Below are 19,243 nucleotides of genomic sequence, written 5' to 3'. Positions count from 1 at the left end.
AGGCTGTAGTTTCCTATGCATCGTTTTAATGAATAGCATTTCACATCTGCTTGACAGATTGACCCAAACTAAAACATTTTCCTTTAAGTAGTCCCAACATTTTTGGAAATGAAATAAGAAAGCAACATAAAACTACAATGTCTAACCTTAGTTAGGATAGACAATGATCGCCTAGCTTTGGTATCTTAGCCTTAAAAGAAGCGAGCTGCAAACATTGTATCCATCCTAAGATATCATCGCTAACTAAAGCGATGTCAATACATTTGTGCATCCTTACTTTTTGGAACAAAATTGCATGAAGTTACAATGTAAGAATCTATTCTAATGTGGCTGCAATTTCAATATTTCTGAAGACATTTTTTTGTGTAGACTTGCATAAAGTAACAGCATCTATTCTGGGGCTCAAGAACACATCTGAAATCTGAATTAGGGACATTTCACACCACAGTCCAATAACCACAACCTTTTTGATAAAGCCTGTCAAAACATACTTTTTTTCACTTCACATAGGATCCATATAGCCAGCAGACTGAAAAAGGAGCAGACCAAGGGTGAAATACTTGTGTGCAACACACTATTCCACCTGGTTTTATCTGTATTCATTTAGGTAACTATTCTTTTAGGTTATAATCACTACCTCAATAGTCACTCATAATAGAGCATTCGATATGCAAAAACTCTCCAAAGGAAAATTAAATTTCCCTTTTAATTTGTACAACCTTTAATCTCAAGTACAGTATATAGCATCGCCCCGTTACACTTACAACATATCAAGATCGGTCAATTTAAAAAATCTCCATTGGCTCTCCAAACATTCTCTTCCAATGAATATTCTGATTATAATTTTAGGCATGATACAGTTTTAGAGAATCTTCAAATATCTGATGGTATTTTATGTTCATGTTTATTTTGAAGGGTCAAGGCTCCCCACAAATATACATTTAATATTATTATTTACTGCAGCAAAACAGAACGGTCTCGGCTCATTAGAAAGGATGCCCATTAAGTAAATGCAACACAGCATGAAATGAATGTGCTAATGCAGTATTTTTTGAAATGAAAGTATACGAACTGGTGTCTTGGACTGTAGCCTGGCCAGGTTACTCAAGGCCGCCAGGAGAATGGTTCCTTGCAGAGAGGAATTTTAAAAAACTGCACTTCCCACATGTTTCGAATAGTGTCAATTTATAAGATATGACATTACCTGGGAAGAAATAGTCTGTCTTCCTGATCATGGATTTTCACATGACATCCATTCACCCTGCTAGCCAAGGAATTATTTTAAGGAGAAGGATGATTTCATGATTTCCTATCAGAGCTTTTGTCCCCAACTCTAGTCACCAGTTGATCACATACAAACAATGGCTATAATCTCCCAATGTCCGATTTCAAACACCAGTGTACTTGCATATCCTAACTCTCAAAATTCAACTTTTTGCACAAAAGATACTAAATGTAAGTGGAAAATGAGGGTAATTCCAATGAGGCATTCTTAATAGACAATGTGCCACACCCCTGAAAATAATAACAGCAAGTGTTTGACAACCAAACTGATGCATTTTTAGTTGATCCTCAAGTATCAACAATTCAAGTGCTAAATGAAAAATAATTTATTTTAAAAACTGCCAACTTTAAACAAATATCCAAGGCATATGCAGAGGATGGAAGATGCTAACAACTAGTACAGTAATACTGATCAGCACTCTAAAGAGAGAATCAATGGAATTCCTGAGTCAGAAATGTGAACATTGAACAACCTGAACTCAAAAGAAATTCAAAGATGTCAGGCATCAATAGCAGTATGATGAGCGTGAGAGTATGTCAAAGAATGAAAGAAACCGATACTGGTAATATCACACTTTGAGAGAAAACCAAACAACAAAAATACAGATTTTTGTAGTTGTTTAGCAGATTTAACCAGAACCTGTGAAAGCATGTTGCCTTTTAACATCCTACAAAGGGATGGAAAGCATGCAATCACATCACTAATCCACTTAATTATATACACTAAAAAGGTCTTGTATTTTGATAACAGAAACAAAAAGGACACAAGTCCATGATAGTGGCATAATAATTTGTCAATTGTTCTGATACTGTGAGACCATGATACCAAAGCATGTTTTGTGTTAATCTAAGTATTTCCCTAAGAATTTTTTTGTCTCCAAAAAGCAGCCATATTAAAAGAAACTTACAACAGAATCTCAATTAGACAGTCTCAATCATTCACCATAGTCAACAATCCTTATATCACCCCAATTTGCAGAATATGTAGAAAAGAGCTCATTTTGAAAACTACTGGCTAATTGAAACACTCTCTAATGTTACATTAGATACATGCTCCACTCACAAATTGGAGTAACATGTTGAAATATGCAGACTCTGCTCTTATTTTAAGACTAATAAACCTCTGTGGAAGTTTTGATAGTGGTTAACACTGCTGCCTCACAGCGCCAGGGACCTGGGTTCAACTCCTCCCCTCGGCCGACTGAGTGGAGTTTGCACACTCTCCCCAAATTGGAGTGGGTTTCCTCCGGGTGCTCCAGTTTCCTCCCACACTGCAAGTCAGGTGAATTAGCCATGTTAAATTGCCCATACTGTTAGGTGCATTAGTCAGGGGTAAATAGAGTAAAAGAATGGGTCTGGGTGGGTTACTCTTCAGTGGGTTGTTGTGGATTTGTTGAGCCCAAGGGCCTGTTTCCATACTATAAGGAATCTAATCTAATAAGCTTGGCATAGGTAAGCAACATTTACTTCTGTAGCTGGAAGCTTATGGCTGTAAATAGTCATGCCCTGCTAACCATCTGTCTCATTGGAAGTTCCAGCAGCTGGATATGTCAACAGGTATTGAGATCATAGAAACTGGAGCAGGAGCAGGAGCAGGCCAATTGACCTTTTATACATACAATAAGATCATGGCAGATCAGATTGGGACTTTAACTCCACTGTCCTAAATGCCCCCCATATCATCCCTCAACAATCAAAATCTGTCTAATTCAGCCTTGAATATGTACAACTATACTCTATGGAGAAGAATTCTAAAGACTAATGACTGCATCTTAAATAGGAGGACATTTCCAAATAAAAAACACCATGGCCCCTAGTTCTAGATCTCCCACAAGATTGACTGATTGATTTATTGTCATGCATACCCACGTACAGTGAAAAGCTAGGCAGCACAGGCAGATCATAGTAAGGAAGGTCATTCAGATCATATGGTTAAAAAAATAGAAAGAGGCATTTAAATTACATTGCACAGGGCTAGGTAAGATCAACATTAGCAAGATTGGCATTATTTGAACTAAGAGAGTCCATTCATCAGTCTAATAACAGCAGGGAAGAAGCTGCTCTAGAATCGGTCGTCAAGCTTCTGTATCTTCTACCTGATGTAAGAGGCTACAGCAGCACATTGCCAGGGTGCGATGAGTCTTTGATGATGTTGGCAGCCTTTCCATGACAACGGGCTATGTAAATGGAGCCCAAGGGTGGGAGATTGGCTTCTGTGATGGCCTAGACTGTGCACAAAACTTTCTGTAGTTTCTTACAGTCCTGGGCACAGCAGTTGCCATTGCCAGAGCCAGACCATATGCTTTCAATAGGGCATCTGTAAAAGTTGGTAAGATACCTACACCTCCTCCCACCCTGCCCCCTGTAAAAACGCCATCCCATATTCCCAATTCCTTTGTCTCCGCGGCATCTGCTCCCACGAGGACCAGTTCCAATACCGTACAACTCAGATGGCCTCCTTCTTCAAAGACCGCAATTTCCCCCCAGACGTGATCGACGATGCTCTCCACCGCATCTCTTCCACTTCCCACCCCTCCGCCCTTGAGCCCCGCCCCTCCAACCGCAACCAGGACAGAACCCCACTGGTCCTCACCTACCACCCCACCAACCTCCATATACAGCGTATCATCTGCCGTTATTTCCGCCACCTCCAAACGGACCCCACCACCAGGGATATATTTCCCTCCCCTCCCCTACCAGCGTTCCGAAAAGACCACTCCCTCCGTGACTCCCTCGTCAGGTCCACACCCCCCACCAACCCAACCTCCACTCCCGGCACCTTCCCCGGCAACCACAAGAAATGCAAAACTTGCGCCCACAACTCCCCCCTTACTTCCCTCCAAGACCCCAAGGGATACATCCATATCAGCCACAAATTCACCTGCACCTCCACACACATCATTTATTGCATCCGCTGCACCCAATGTGGCCTCCTCTATATTGGGGAGACAGGCCGTCTACTTGTGGAACATTTCAGAGAACACCTCTGGGACACCCGGACCAACCAACCCAACCACCCCGTGGCTCAACACTTCAACTCCCCCTCCCACTCCACCAAGGACATGCAGGTCCTTGGACTCCTCCATTGCCAGACCACAGCAACACGACGGTTGGAGGAAGAACGCCTCATCTTCCGCCTAGGAACCCTCCAACCACGAGGGATGAACTCAGATTTCTCCAGTTTCCTCATTTCCCCTCCCCCCACCTTGTCTCAGTCCCAAGCCTCGAACTCAGCACCACCTTCCTAACCTGCAATCGTCTTGCTGACCTCTCCGCCCCCACCCCCTCTCCGGCCTATCACCCTCACCTTGACCTCCTTCCACCTATCGCATTTCCAACGCCCCTCCCACAAGTCCCTCCTCCCTACCTTTTATCTTAGCCTGCTGGACACACTTTCCCCATTCCTGAAGGGCTCATGCCAGAAACGTCGATTCTCCTGCTCCTTGGATGCTGCCTGACCTGCTGCGCTTTTCCAGCAACACATTTTCAGCCAAGGTACCTTGTGGACATGCCAAATTTCCCAAGCCACCCGAGAAGCAGCGTTGTTATTTGAAATGGCCTCACAGCAACTACCTGTCAAACACCCTCAATTTTTCAATAAGACCCCTCTCATTCTTTTAAACTCCAATCAGTACAGACCCAACATCAAACTTTGCTCCTAAGAAAGCGCAAGCCTTCAGCTTATGAGTTAATTAGCAAAACTGCATGGAACTGTCTCCAAAGAATGTATATGCTCCTTTGTGTAATGAGATGAAACTTCACATCGCACATCTGCAATGCTCTCACTAATGCCCACATGTAGCAACACTTCCTGACTTTCATACTCTACCTCCCTTGCTTTCAAAGACCAATATAAAATGCGTTCCTTGCTAATTTTTCTACTTGCATGGTATGTTTTTGAGATTCATGTGCAAGCACATTCAGCTTCCTCTGTAAAGCAGCTGTGTGCACCAAAATGAATTTCACATTTTCTGCGCATTGTCCACCACCTGCCAATATTCCCCCACACACATTTAACCCATTTGCAGACTCTTTGTATCCTCCTCACAACTTGCTTTCTTACCCATATTGCATCAGCAGCAAGCCAAGAGGCACAACTCCTCAGAGAGCAGGAGGTTGAGAAGTAAAGTCCTTCCTGGTAACTCATCTGGTGGAGAAATTACCCACACTTTGGTGTCATTCTGTATCACCAACCAGCTAACTAAGCCTACGATATATTGAAACCTAAACTAAAAGTAGTTAGATCACAAATTCCCAGTTTAGTAAGTAGCAGTGTTTCCAACAGGACTTCCATAAAACTTCCCACAATTGATACTTTTACACATCTTTATAAAATCAATTGAACTAACCAATTCATTTGAAGAAAACAAAACCTACATTCGGAACACAGCAGCTGGAACAGGCCATTCAGCCCCTTGAACATGCACTGCCATTCTAGATCATCCACCTCAATGTCACTTCACCACAATAGTTCTTGATATCATTAGCATCTAAAAATGTATCAATCACTGTCTTGAACATGCTCAATGACTAAGTTTCCCAATTAAAACACCAATGTTTACATTTGGCTGAATCATCGTTTGTTTTAAATTACAATACAGCGCTTGACAAATTTGTACATTTGGATAAGGAATTTTACAGCAAAGGAGAACAATACAGTTTTACTAAACTAGAATGCCATGTGACAGTCACATATATGGAGATGATTTTTATGGAAAATCAAATTTGGTATGTTTTCTCCATTCTCCTTGAGGTGCTAGCTGTATTCACCAAAAGGTGCACGTTGCCTTTAAGTAGCACAGGAAAATGGTCATTTTTCACATGAAAATCCACTGAATGCTGGACAGACATGGACACACAAATCTTAAGAACAGAAGTAAGCCCTTACAGCCTGCTCCATTATTCAATAACATCAAATTTGATCTGATTATCGTTTTGACATCACTTTCCTATTTATCCCCCATAATCTGCAACTCCCAACAAGCTAAAGTGTAAACTAACCCTGCCTTCTATAAATGCCATGGCCAGCCTCAACTACCTGCAGGGAAAGAATTCTACATACTAATAACCCTCTGAGCAAAATGTGCTGCTCAGCTGATTTAAAAGCAAAATTTCATTCTTCGACCAGCTCCCAGAGTTCTAGCATCACCTACAAGAGGTAAAATCCTCCTGGTATACACTCTATCAAGTCTTTCCATTTTCATGTGCTTATATAGTGATTGCCTCTCATTCTAAACTCCAAGGGATTATAGGCCCAATCTGTTCAACCTTTCTTCATAGGAAAGTCCATGACTAAGCCAAGTGAATTTTCTCTGAACTGCATACAAAACAAATATCTTTATTCATAAGGAGACCAAACTGTACGTAGTCCAAAAGTGGTCTCACATGTAGCATAGTTAAGAAGGCACTCAGCACACTTGCCTTTGTTGCTCTGATCACTGAGTATAGGAGTCGGGACCTTATGTACAGGGTGTTGGTGAGGCCTCTTCTGAAGTTCTGTGTCCAGTTCTGGTCGCTCTGTTATAGGAAGGATATTAAGATGGAGAGGGTACAAAAAGATTTACCAGAACGTTGCTGGGAATGGAGGGCTTGAGTTATAAGGAGAGGCTGGATAGGGTGGGACTTTGTTTTTCCACTGAAGCTTAGGAGGCTGAGGGGTCACTTTATAGAGGCTTATAAAACTATGAGGGATACCAATAAGGTGAATTGCAGATTTTTCTCTAGGTTGGGGGATTTCAGGACTAGGGGGCATGCTTTTAAGGTGAGAGGAGGAAAATAAAAAAAAACGAGCGCAGCATTTTTTTAAAACACAGAATGGTTCATGTCTGGAATGAGCTTCCAGAGGGAGTGGCAGATGTGGGTACAGTCATTACGTTTAAAAGACATTTGGATAAGTACATGAATAAGAAATGTTTGAGGACCATGCGCAGGCAGGTGGGACTAGTTTTGTTTGGCATCATGGTTAGCATGGACTGGTAAGACTAAAGAGTCCGTTTTCGTGCTCTATGACTCAATAAGAGACTAGTATTGGAGGCAGTATATTGGCATGGATAGAGACTTCGCTCATGGGCAGGAAACAGCAAGTGGGGATAAGGGAATCTTTTTCAGGTAGGCAAGCGTGACCAGTGAGGTGTCACAGGAATCACTGCTGATAACATAACTGTTTACAATCCATATTTTCTCAGACTTTTGAATGGGTCTCTAATTTTAAAACTGATCTCTTATTTATCTTCTTGGCAACTGTAATATTATATCCTGCACTCAGTTCTGTTACCCTAATGAATTTGTATAGTACAATCTGCCTGTAAAGCATGTAAGACAACACATTTCACTGTATCTCAGTTCACATGATAATAATGAATCAATTCAAATATACTAACAACTTGGATGAGAGAAACAAACGTACATAACCAAACTTGCAGATGACAAAACTAGATGGAAAGGCAAGTTGCAAGAGGGAGGCAAATAGTTTACAGGGAAATACTGATAGGTTAAGTGGGCAAAAAGATTGGCAAATGGGGTATGTTTAAAAATGAGAAGTTGCTCATTTGGGAAAAGAGAGCAGAATATTATTTATTTAAATGGATATGTTGTTACTTAAAGGAGTACAAGCACATGAGTTAAATGACAATGCAACTAATTTTTCATAAGACTTGAGGTATGAATTTCATAAGATTTTCTTTGCATGTTACATCTGGAATGGCTGTCCTTCTACAGCACATATATGCCTAACGATCAGCAGAGGAAATATAAGCTTGTGAGAATTATCCAGGTAGTATTTGGTTCTATCATCCTTCCCTTGTGAGCTTTTGCAAGGGAACACACTCTTGCATCCAATCCCTAAATCATTCAGGTAGTATAGTGTTGAGTTGAGAGTGTGTTGCTAGAAAAGCACAGGAGATCAGGCAGCATCCAAGGAGCAGGAAAATCAATATTTTGAGCCTGCTCCAGCCTGAAATGTCGATTTTCCTGCTCCTCGGATGCTGTCTGACCCTGCTGTACTTTTCCAGCAACACACAACTCTGATCTCCAGTATCTGCAGACCTCACTACCTCCTAGCACAGTGTTGAGCCTGGTTATCACCTACTGCCAGAACTTCAAGAATGGCACATTTCTGCCGAAGCATGCCTTTAAAATGTTAAACAGGGCAATACCCATCAAACTCACTTCACGCAGCAGCACCTGAACTTAACTAGCCACAGGCAAGACCTGGACCACCTCTACCAAGACCTGTACTTAGTCCATGATAGAATTCATATTTTGCCCGTTGCTTCCTCCTCGTCTTTTGAAACTCAATTCGTTATGAACAGTGAAACAAATGGTCAATTCCTATAATTAATATACTGTAATTGTGGATTAAAACATCAATGTGGATCTCTGTAATTTGTAGGAAACCAACAGGCAAAGAATAGAGCAGCAAAACAATTTTTTGGCCTCTAATTTGAAGTTTTCAAATTCAAAAAGTTGCTTTTCAGTATCCTGTTGATAGGGGCCATTTAATTGATAGATAGTTCTTAAACAGAATTAAATAGGAAAATTCTGTAGCAAAACACTGCTTCTTCACCTAATGTAAAACGCACTCTATTATTAATAAAGACAAACAAAAATTAGGAGGCCCTACAACCAATTCACGCTGGAATGCTTTTCAGCATCCATCGGCAGATTTAGTTTTGCCAGGGACCATGGAAAAGAGCAACCTCATACTGAGGTTAGCCACTAGACGGACCGGGAAAATAATTTACAAAAGGGGTATAAAGCAATTAAATATAAACTTATTGCAAACGCAGTGATCTGTGCCCACTTCATGTTGCAACTCAAGTCATAAGACAGCTGAAGACAACCAACACTATAAAACGAAATTAAAGTACATCAGCGAAAAGATATGCCGCAACTGGCCACAATTATTGATCGACATTTTTGGCTTTGGAATACGTTTTAATTGATTACACGTTATTAACCATAACCGCAGAAGAACCCAGTGTTTTCCATCGGTAAACTAAAAGCTTTTCTGAACACGGACAGCTGGATTACATAAATCTTGCCAAGCAGGAATACCGCCGAGCGCTAACTAGGTATATTGCCATTTCTACAGTGCTTACAGTAGGTGGTAACGTTTCAAAAGGTGCCTCACACAATGAATACTTCCAGGTTACACGGTCGATTGTTGACTGGGCAAGAGCCAAACTGATGAAAGTAATAGCTGAGGCCAAGAGGTTTCAAGGTATGAAGGAGGGCTGGCTGAAATGTGGATCGAGGAAAGTATGAAAGCCACAGGTTCAAAAGAAAAACAGCCTCCTGTCTGTCTACTACATGTTCAAGAAAAGCAGTCAAACTGCCAGTTTTCTTTGGCCGGGGGGGGGGGGGGGAGAACACTCCAGCTTTTTCCGCTTCCATAATTTCTCCTACAACTCCAGCCAACCACAAAACAGTAGAATTTTAAACAAAAGCAAGGCTGGGGACCGACTGCCTTAAAACCTGGCGACGGGGGCAAAAAAAAAAGAAGAGGACGCGAGGAAATCACCGGCTGTAAGTTTTCAGTTTTAGTTTCGTTGAGGGATTTTGAAGATGCAGCGGAGATAAACAGCTGCTTTTTATCCCCGAGGAGACGGGAAGGAGGGACAACAATTGGGAGTTTTCCGCCGGGCGCATGGAGGGGGAGGGGGGGGGGGGAAGGTATTTTCCTTTCAGTTAAGATGGTTGCAAAGTGACATTTATTTGGAGAACGAATGACGGTGTCGAGCTGCGGCTCAATGTTGTCTTTTAAGAGAAGGAAAAGGCGGAGGGGAGGGTAGGCTCCGCACCCCGGGGCCTGGCTGCTCTGTCTCGGTCTCGGTCTGTGTGTGTACTCCACCCCCTCTCACACCCACAGGCTGATCCTACCTCGATTTTGTCCACACTCCGGGCACAGCCCACCACCGTCATGCCGTGCTGGACCAGCACCCGGGCGATGGCCGCACCGATCCCCACCGACGCCCCGGTGACCAGAGCCACGCGTCCCTTCCAGCGCTCCATGTCAGCGGGATGTGGGTGGGGGGAGGAACCGAGGAGGCTTCGCACCGGAGAGGTGACGGGTACCACCAACCAGGGAAACGCTTCTTCTTCTTCCTCCTCCCACACTCACTCTCGCTGACTTACTCTTTCCCTCAAGTTGGGAGGAGGAGGGGGGGGCGGGGGGTGGTGGTGGATGGTGGCGGGGAAGGACAACTTCCAAGCCCGGCCCCGCTGAAGCCCGCCGCCGTGCACGCCGGGATCTGTAGTCCGCTCCCTGCTGCTCCTCGGTGACAAACGCCGAGCCGCTGGACTACACCTCCCGGGAGGCACCGCGGCGATCTGGCGCAAGCGCGCTGGTGGCCAGCCGCGTCTGCCCGTCTTCTCGGGGAATCAGGTGGGCAGCTGAATTGCGACAGAGCTGTGCTGGGATCTTCGAGGAGAAAGTGAGGACTGCAGATGCTGGAGATCAGAGCTGAAAATGTGTTGCTGGAAAAGCGCAGCAGGTCAGGCAGCATCCGAGGAGCAGGAGAATCGATGTTTCGGGCATGACCCCTTCTTCAGGAATGAGGAGAGTCCTAAAGAAGGGCTCATGCCCGAAACGTCGATTCTTCCTGCTCCTTGGATGCTGCCTGACCTGCTGCGCTTTTCCATCAACACATTTTCAGCTCTGTGCTGGGTTCTACTAGGTCCATTTCTTATTAGCCTAAGGCCATGTTAATGTGCTTCGGGAAAGAAAGTGCCTTTGCTTTTGTAAAGAAATGGAAATTTAGTATACATCGATCCATTTCCAAAGTGATTGCATCTAAATCCTGCAACAAATACCTAAAGTTGAAGAATGAAATAAGTGCTAGCAAGCTGAAATATACCATATGAATTAGGATCAGAAGTAGGCCGTTCGGCCTTCAGTCATGGCTGATCTGTTTGTGTTTCCAACGTCACATTCCCATCTATCCCCAGTAACTTTTGATTGTCTTGCCCAACAAGAATATGTGGAGAAAGTGAGGACTGCAGATGCTGGAAATCAGAATCGAGAATATGATGCTGGAAAATCACAGCAGGTCAGGCAGCATCCAAGGAGCAGAAGAATCAATGTTTTGGGCCAAAGGCTTTCATCAGGAATATGTCCCTGTTTAAAAAATATTCTTTGCCTCCATTTCTAAGACAAAGTCACGCAAACCTGTCAGATATAAAAACAATTCTCATCTCTGTTCTCAAAAGGCAATTCTTAGTTTTCAACAGTGTCTGCTAGATCTGGATTGATCCATAACAGGAAACATTTTGATTTCATTTGATTTGATTTATTACTGTCACATGTACCAAAGTACAGTGAAAAGTGTTGTCTTAACGTGCTTTACAGGTGCATTAGGGTAATAGAACAGAGTGGAGGATACATTGTTCTACCTGGCTTTCCATATACTGTTAAGATTATTCAGGATCCTTAATAATTATTTTTCAAATCCATCACCTGACCACAGCCCCAAAGGAGAATCACAATGCACACAAAATGTTAACTCTGTTGGAAGGTTTCCAATCATCTTGGAAGATGCTGGCTAGGGACAATTAGTGAACTTCTGCAGTGCATTCAACCCTTATCACAAAAACAAATTGCTGGTGAAAGTCAGCGGGGTCTGGCAGCATCTTTGGAAAGAAAGCAGAGTTAAAATTTTGAGTGTGGTGACTCTTCAGTCTCTTTAGACTCTTCACTCTCCAGACTCAAAACATTAACTCTGCTTTCTTCACACACATGCTGCCAGACCTGCTGAGTTTCCCCAGCAATTTTTGTTTTTATTCAGATCTCCAGCATCTGTAGTTCTTTGTTCTTTTGAAGACCGTACACACTACTGCTACTGAGCATAGTTGGTGGAAGGAATGGATGTGGTGCCAATTAAGCTTTGTCGTGGATGCTGTCAAGTTTCTTGATTGTGTTTGGAGCTGTACTCATGCAGACAAGAAAGGAATATTCCATCATATTCCTGACTTGTGCCTTGATAGACAGGCATTGGGAAGTCTGGAAGTGAGTTATTCGCTGCAAGACGCCTAGCTCCTGACCTGATCATGTAGTGACAGTATTTATGTGGTTAGTCCAAATTAGTTTCTGGTCAATGGTATCCTCCACGATGCTGATAGTGGGGATTCAGTGATGGCAATACTATTGAATGTCTAGGTAATGTTTAGATTCTGTCTTGTTGGAGATGGTCATTGCCTGGCATGTGTGTGGAGCAAATGTTACTTGCCACTTGTCAGCCCAAGCCTAGATGTTGTCCAGGTCTTGCTGCATTTGGACGGGGACCATTTCAGTATCTGAGGAGTTGTAAGTGATGCTGAATATTGCAAATTCATCAGCAAAAAACCTCTTTCTGACCATATGATTGGAGGGAAGGTCATTGATAAAGATGTTGTAGGTGGTTGAGCTTAGGACATCACCCTGAGGAACTTCTGCCGAGATGTCCTGGAGCTAAGATGACTGACCTCCACCAACCACAATCATCTTCTTAGCAACCGATGGAGATATTTCCCGATTCCTACTGACTTCAATTTTACTTCTTGATTCCACACTCAATCAAGTGCTGCCTTTGATGTCAAGGGCAGTCTGAAATAACTCCACAGAGACTGGTAACCTGTCACCAAGTCACCCTTTATTTACATGTGAAGAGTTCTTAACACTGATCCAACTTCTTCAGAGCCAGCTCTCTGAGTGAACAGAACTTCTGTCATTCCTGGTTATATCTGTCAGCCAGTGCTCCCTGACTGGACAAGATTAACAGCCCCAATCAGGGAATTCATATTCCATGAGGTCCATCTGGACTGGTACTCTCACCTCTGGAATTCAACTGTTTTGTATATGTTTTGATCAAGTCTGCAATGAGGTCAGTAGCTAAATAGCCCTGGCAGAGCTCAAAGTGAGTGGGAGTGGTCATGTTATTGCTAAGCAAATGTCGCTTGATAGCATGGTTTAAGATGCCTTTCATCACTTTTCTGATAATCGAGAGTAGACTGATGGGGCACTAAGTGACAAAACTGGATTTGTTATACACATTGTGTACAGGACATACCTGAGCAATTTTCCACATTGTCAGATAAACACCAGTATTGTAGCTGTAGTGGAACAGCTTTCCTAGGGGCATAGTAAGTTTAGAGCATGCTCACCAAGTGCTATTGCTGGAATGTCATCAGGTCACGTAGCCTTTGCAGGGTTCAGTGCCTCCAAAAGTTTCTTGATATTATGTCGAGTAAATCAAAGTGGTTGAAGACTGGCATCTGTGATGCTCAGGACCTCTAGAGGAGGCTCAGATAGATCATCCACTCAGTGCCACTGACTGAAGATGATTACAAATGCCTCAGCCTTGCCTTTTGTACTGATGTTTTGGGTTTCATCGCTGTTAAGTATAGGATCTCTTTCTATCCATTTTTATAATTTTAACTTGCTAGCCTCTTCACTGAGGCTAATTTGTTCCTCCTGATTAACCTTTTAGTCATTCTCTACCACTGTTTATATTCTGACCAATCATCTGACCTGCCACTCATCTTTATACAGTGATATGCTTTTTCCTGAAGTTTAATGCTATGTCTAACTTATTTAGTTAATCTATTACATTTTATACCTGCCACCAATCATCTTAAAATTATGATCCCTCATGACAGCCATTTCTGCCCTGGGGAAAAGTCTCTGGCTAGCCATCCTATTCATACCTCTCATTATCTTGTACACCTCTATCAGGTCACCTCCCTTCCTTCTTCTCTCCAGGGTGAAAAGCCTGAACTTACTCAATCTTTCTTCATAAGACAAGCCCTCCAATCCAAGCAGCATCCTGTTAAGTCTCCTCTACACCCTCTAAAGCATCTACATCCTTCCTATAATGAGGAAACCAGAACTGGACACAATATTCCAAGTGTGGTCTAACCAGGGTTTTATAGAGCTGCAGCAAAACCCCGTGCCTCTTAAACTCAATCCCCTTGTTAATGAAAGCCAAAACACCACATGCCTTCTTCACAACCCTAGCAACTTGGATGGCAACTTTGAGGGATCTATGTGCATGGACCCCGAGATCCCTCTGTTCCTCCACACTGCCAAGAATCCTGTCTTTAACCCTGTATTCAACATACAAATTTGACCTTCCAAAATGAATTACTTCGCATTTATCCAGGTTGAACTTCATCTGCCACTTCTCAACCCAGTTCTGCATCCTGTCAATGTCATGTTGTAGCCTGAAACAGCCCTTGACACTACCTACAGCACCACCAACTCTTGTGTCATCAGCAAACTTACTAACCCACCCTTCCACTTCTTCATCCAAGTCACTTATATAAACTACAAAGAGCAGAGTTCAAGGAGCAGATGCCTGCGGGACACCACTGGTGACTGACCTCCAGGCAGAATACTTTCCATTCACTACCACTCGCTGTCTTCTTTTGGCCAGCCAATTCCATACCCACAGTGCCAAATTTCCCTGTATCCCATACCTCCTAATTTTCTGAATGAGCCTATTATGGGGAACCTTGTCAAATGCTTACTGAAATCTATGTACACCATGTCAACTATTTGACCTTTGTCAACTTGTCTCGTCATGTCTCAAAGAACTCAATAAGGATTGTGAAGCATGACCTGCCTCTCACAAAGCCATGCTGACTATTTTTAATAAAACTATGTTTTTACAAATAATCATAAATCCTACCTCTCAGAATACTTTCCACTACCTTGCTTATCACAGACGTAAGATTGACTGGTCTGTAATTCCCAAGGATTTCTCTATTCCCTTTCTTGAACAGAGGAACAACATTCACCTCCCTCCAATCAGCTGGTACTACTCCTATGAGGAGTGAGGATGCAAAGATCATCGCCAGAGACGCAGCAATCTCATTCCTTGCTTCCCGTAGTAACCTTGGATATATCTGGTCTGGTCCTGGGGATTTATCTATCTTGATGTTTCCCAGAATTTCCAGCACATCCACTTCCTTAATATCAATCTGTTCAAGCCTATTAAACTGGTCCATGATGTCCTCACTATCAAAAAGGTCCCTTATTGAAGAAACTTTGTTTCTTTCTCTACAGATGCAGTCAGATCTGCTGAGTTTCTCTTATATTTTCTGTTTTTGCCGCTGGGTTATTAATCCAAACAATAATGCAGCTGCCTGTCCCATTAGGTCTCTCCTGATCTATCCCATAGCCTAGTACATCCGTTTGTTTTATCTAACTCAGGTTTCATGCCCACATTTGATAAAGTACCACATCAAAGATTTTTGCAGAAAAGTTCCTGGTGTGTGGACAGAAGATGTCATGGACAGAAAATTGGTAGCTAATAAGAAACATAAGTAGTCATTTTCTGGTTGGCAAAGATGAACTGAGTGGTGTGTCACTGGGCCATCAACCTTTTACAATTTATTCAAATGACTTGGAAGAAGGGACCAGGCTATGTTTGCTAACTTTGCTGATGACACAAAGATAATTAGGAAAGTGAGTTGTGAAGAGGACAAAAGTAAACTATGAAGTGAAAGGTTAAATCAGTAGGCAAAAATCTGGCAAATGGTGTATAATTTGGGAAAATGTGACTGTCCAGTTTTGTCAGGAAGAATAAAAGGAATTATATAAATATGAGGAGATTTCAGAGCTCTGATATGCAAAGCTATCTGGGTGCCCTCGTACATGAATCAGCAAAAGATTAGCATGTAGGTAAAACAAGTAATGAGGAAAGTTAATAGAATGTTCCTGCTCATTGTAATAAAAAAAACTCTATAATGTTCTTGAGTTCCATACTCCCATTTACCCCTTGATTTCCAACAATTTCTGGACAGTTACTGGTGGCTGTACAATGTAAAACAATGCAAAATATTTGTGTTCACTTAGAGTCAGCATGGTATCATTATTAAGTGGAAACCTGGCTTCAAGAAGAGCAAAAACACCAACTCGGCATTAGAGATTAAGTCCAGTTTTTAGGTAGGATAGATAGGGGATATAAAGAGTCAAGGAGGAACACTATTGGTCAAAAAATTACATTTTTTTCAGCATTACAGCTGAGTGAAGGGCTATTTTCTTATTTTCCATTATTAATTTCCTAGTCTCACTTTCCACAGGACCAATACTCACTTTGTTAATGCATTTCCTTTTTCAAATATCTATAGAAACTCTTATGTTCTGTTTTTATATTTTATGCAAGTTTTCACATATATTCTGATTGTTTTTTTCCTTATTAATCTCTTAGTTATTCTTTGCTGTTTTATATTCTGTGCAATCTTCTGACATGTTACCTACTTCTGTTCAAACCTATGCATTTCTTTAAGTTTGATACTATCCTTAACTTTTTTAAGGAACTACGGATAGAGGGTTCTCCCATGGATTTTTTTCTTTCTTGTTGGAATGTATTTACTCTGCTTATTCTGAAATATCCTCTTAAATATCTGTCATTGCAACCTTAATAACCTATCCCTTAATCTAATTTGCCAACTCACTTTAGCTAGGTTTCATGCCCTCATAATTGCCCTTATTTAAGTTTTTAAAGTACTAGTCTTGAACCCACTTTTATTTTCCTCAAAACGCATATAATAGTCAATTATGTTATGATTGCTGCTACCTATGGACACCTTCACTATGAAATCAGTAATTAATCCTATCACATTACTTGGCACCAGGTCCATTTCATTGCAGAATGTGCTGTTATAAGAAACTAACCCCAACGCATTTTGTTGCCTCCTCATTTAGGCTACCTTTGCTCATTTGATGTTTTCCAGTTGATTTAGAGGTTATCGCTTAATGTTCTGAGAAGCTCCTTTTTTTTGCACTATTCAATATTCAGGTCCAGATCTATGTAATGCTACTGCCATTTTTATGTAATGGCTATCAAATTATATTTATGTACTTCTGTCTGCACTATAAGTTCACCTGTTTTGTTTTGAATACGACTTGCATTCAGAAGGAAAGCCTTTTTTCCTTTATTATGTTTATAGCCTCGAGCCTTATCTGCTAATTTACTCTTTGATTTTATTCTCCATCCCTAACAATCAAAATCTATTTAACATTTCCCATATTAATATCTTTCTCTTGACTTATTTCTACCTTTGATTTAGCACATCCTCCTAAATTTGATCCTTGGCCACACTACTTAGTTTAAAACCTCTATCTTTCCCCAGTTATGAAGTTTGTTAGAAACGGGACCCAACATGGTTCAGTTACAGACCATCCAAACTGTACAGCACCCCAACCTTTTTCACCAGTATTGGTGCCAATGTCCTAAAAAGTGGAACTCATTTCTCCTGCAGCAGTACTTCAGCACCACATTCATTCCTCTTGTCTTATTTGCCCTGTGCCAATTTGCATGTGGTTCAAGTAGTAGTACAGAGATTATGACTTTTTGAGGTTCTGCTTCTAACTTTGCTGTCAAGCTCTTCACACTGACTGTGCAAAATCTCTTTCCTTCTCCTGCCTTCACTGGTACCTTCATGGATCACAATAACTACACTTTCCCCTGCCTACTGTAAGTTCCTCTGAAGCCTTGAGCAGGCAGCCTGAACCCAGTCATTAGGCAGATAACACAGTCATCTGGAATTTTGCTCTTTGCTCCATAGAATAGTTTGAAAATAAACCCAAGCTCCTTAAGCCACAAACACTGCAGAACTCTCACATAGCTACAGTTGTGACACGTCACTGTCCGACTAAGCTTAATGTGTTTTAATTATTTACTATTAACTGCTTTGTTGTTTTATGAATTACTTATTTTTTTAATATGTTTTATTAACCTTACCACCAGTTTATGTTTTAATTTAAAACTTAGAATTAGAATAGACTTTAACCACTTAAGAGATACTCATCAAGAAGCTAGTCTTTTCCCCTGTAGGGTAAGAATGAATTGATACAAGGTGAACAAGTTAGAAAAAGCAAAGAGCACCTTCTTCATTTCTTCTCATAACTTCTTCACTCACGTCACTACTATGATCCTGTTTAAAGTCACACTCAGTGCCCTGTCACTATTAAAATGCCCAAAAAACTAAAGAGATAGCTAAGCCCCAGGTATGGGGAAAAGGCAGTTCAAGTTAGTTGCCTTAATTTACTAACTTTAGCTGCTGTCCAGTGGAGAGCTTGTATATCAATACTGGGGATTGAATAAAAAGCCTCTGCATCCCGATTCACTTTATTTTACTTAAAAGAAGTAAGATAGTTGATTGGTTAGTTTTAATTTTCCAAAATTCTCTCGATGTGGGGAGGGTTCCAAATAGATTTTATAAACATAGATAACATTTATTTTAAGGGAGGGAGATGGAAAGCTGAAAATTACATGCCAGTTTGCTGCACATCTGTCATAGAAAGATGTTATAAGCTATTATGAAAAATGTTGCAACAGAGCACTTAGAAAAGTTCATGGCAATCAGGTAGAGTCAACATGGTTTTACGAAAGGGGAATCACGTTTAACCAATTTATTGGAGTTCTTTGAGGAAGTGAACAAAGCAAACCCTGTGAAGATACTGTACTTATATTTTCAGAAGGTGCTTGATAAGATGTAATATCAAGGATTATTCCAGAAAATGAAAGCTCATGGTGTTAGGGGTAACGTATTGTTAGGGGTGAAGATTGGCTAACTATCAAGTTAGGCATAGGTGGACTATTTCCTAGGATGAAGTTCAGAATTTAAACAGTAAATATCAGTTAAATTTTAATTACAAAATCATGTTTTAGAACAAAATTAAGATTCCTCTCACCCATCTAACTCCCAGCACTCTGTTCAAAATCACACTCAAAATCAAATCAACATCTGTGCAAATTATTCAGATGGCATTCATAAAAGTTTGAGATAATATGACAATTGTTCTTTCTGTAGATGATGTCTGAACTCCTACATCACTCTAGCTTTTCTGTCTCTATTTCATACTCCAAATTTTGTGGTATTTTATCTTCAGAAAATGGATATATCTTATAAAGCAGTACTCTGGATAATTAAGTAATAGTCTTTAACTACATAATATCAAAAACTCAGCTCAATG

The 19,243-nt window shown here is 41.3% G+C and overlaps 1 protein-coding gene across 2 annotated transcripts in view; it reads right to left on the bottom strand.

Moving 5' to 3' along the window:
• The window catches only part of dhrs11a (dehydrogenase/reductase 11a), a 77,557-nt gene extending 67,089 nt beyond the window's left edge, over positions 1–10,468 (bottom strand). Inside the window, exons 1-2 of one of the 2 annotated variants that reach the window (XM_072589602.1) lie at positions 10,165–10,468; positions 6,706–6,801 (exon numbers count right to left, since the gene is read on the bottom strand). In XM_072589602.1, coding sequence (XP_072445703.1) covers positions 6,706–6,801; positions 10,165–10,296 — 228 coding nt within the window. In that variant the 5' untranslated portion in view covers positions 10,297–10,468. The remainder of the gene's footprint in view (positions 1–6,705; positions 6,802–10,164) is intronic. The other variant, XM_072589603.1, reaches the window with a different exon arrangement.
• Between the last annotated feature and the right edge of the window lie 8,775 nt (positions 10,469–19,243).

The sequence above is a fragment of the Chiloscyllium punctatum genome, chromosome 19 (assembly GCF_047496795.1).
Source record: "Chiloscyllium punctatum isolate Juve2018m chromosome 19, sChiPun1.3, whole genome shotgun sequence".
Lineage (NCBI taxonomy): Eukaryota > Metazoa > Chordata > Chondrichthyes > Orectolobiformes > Hemiscylliidae > Chiloscyllium > Chiloscyllium punctatum.
The sequence above is the reverse complement of the archived record's forward strand: the minus strand, read 5'-3'. Positions and strand labels throughout refer to the sequence as shown.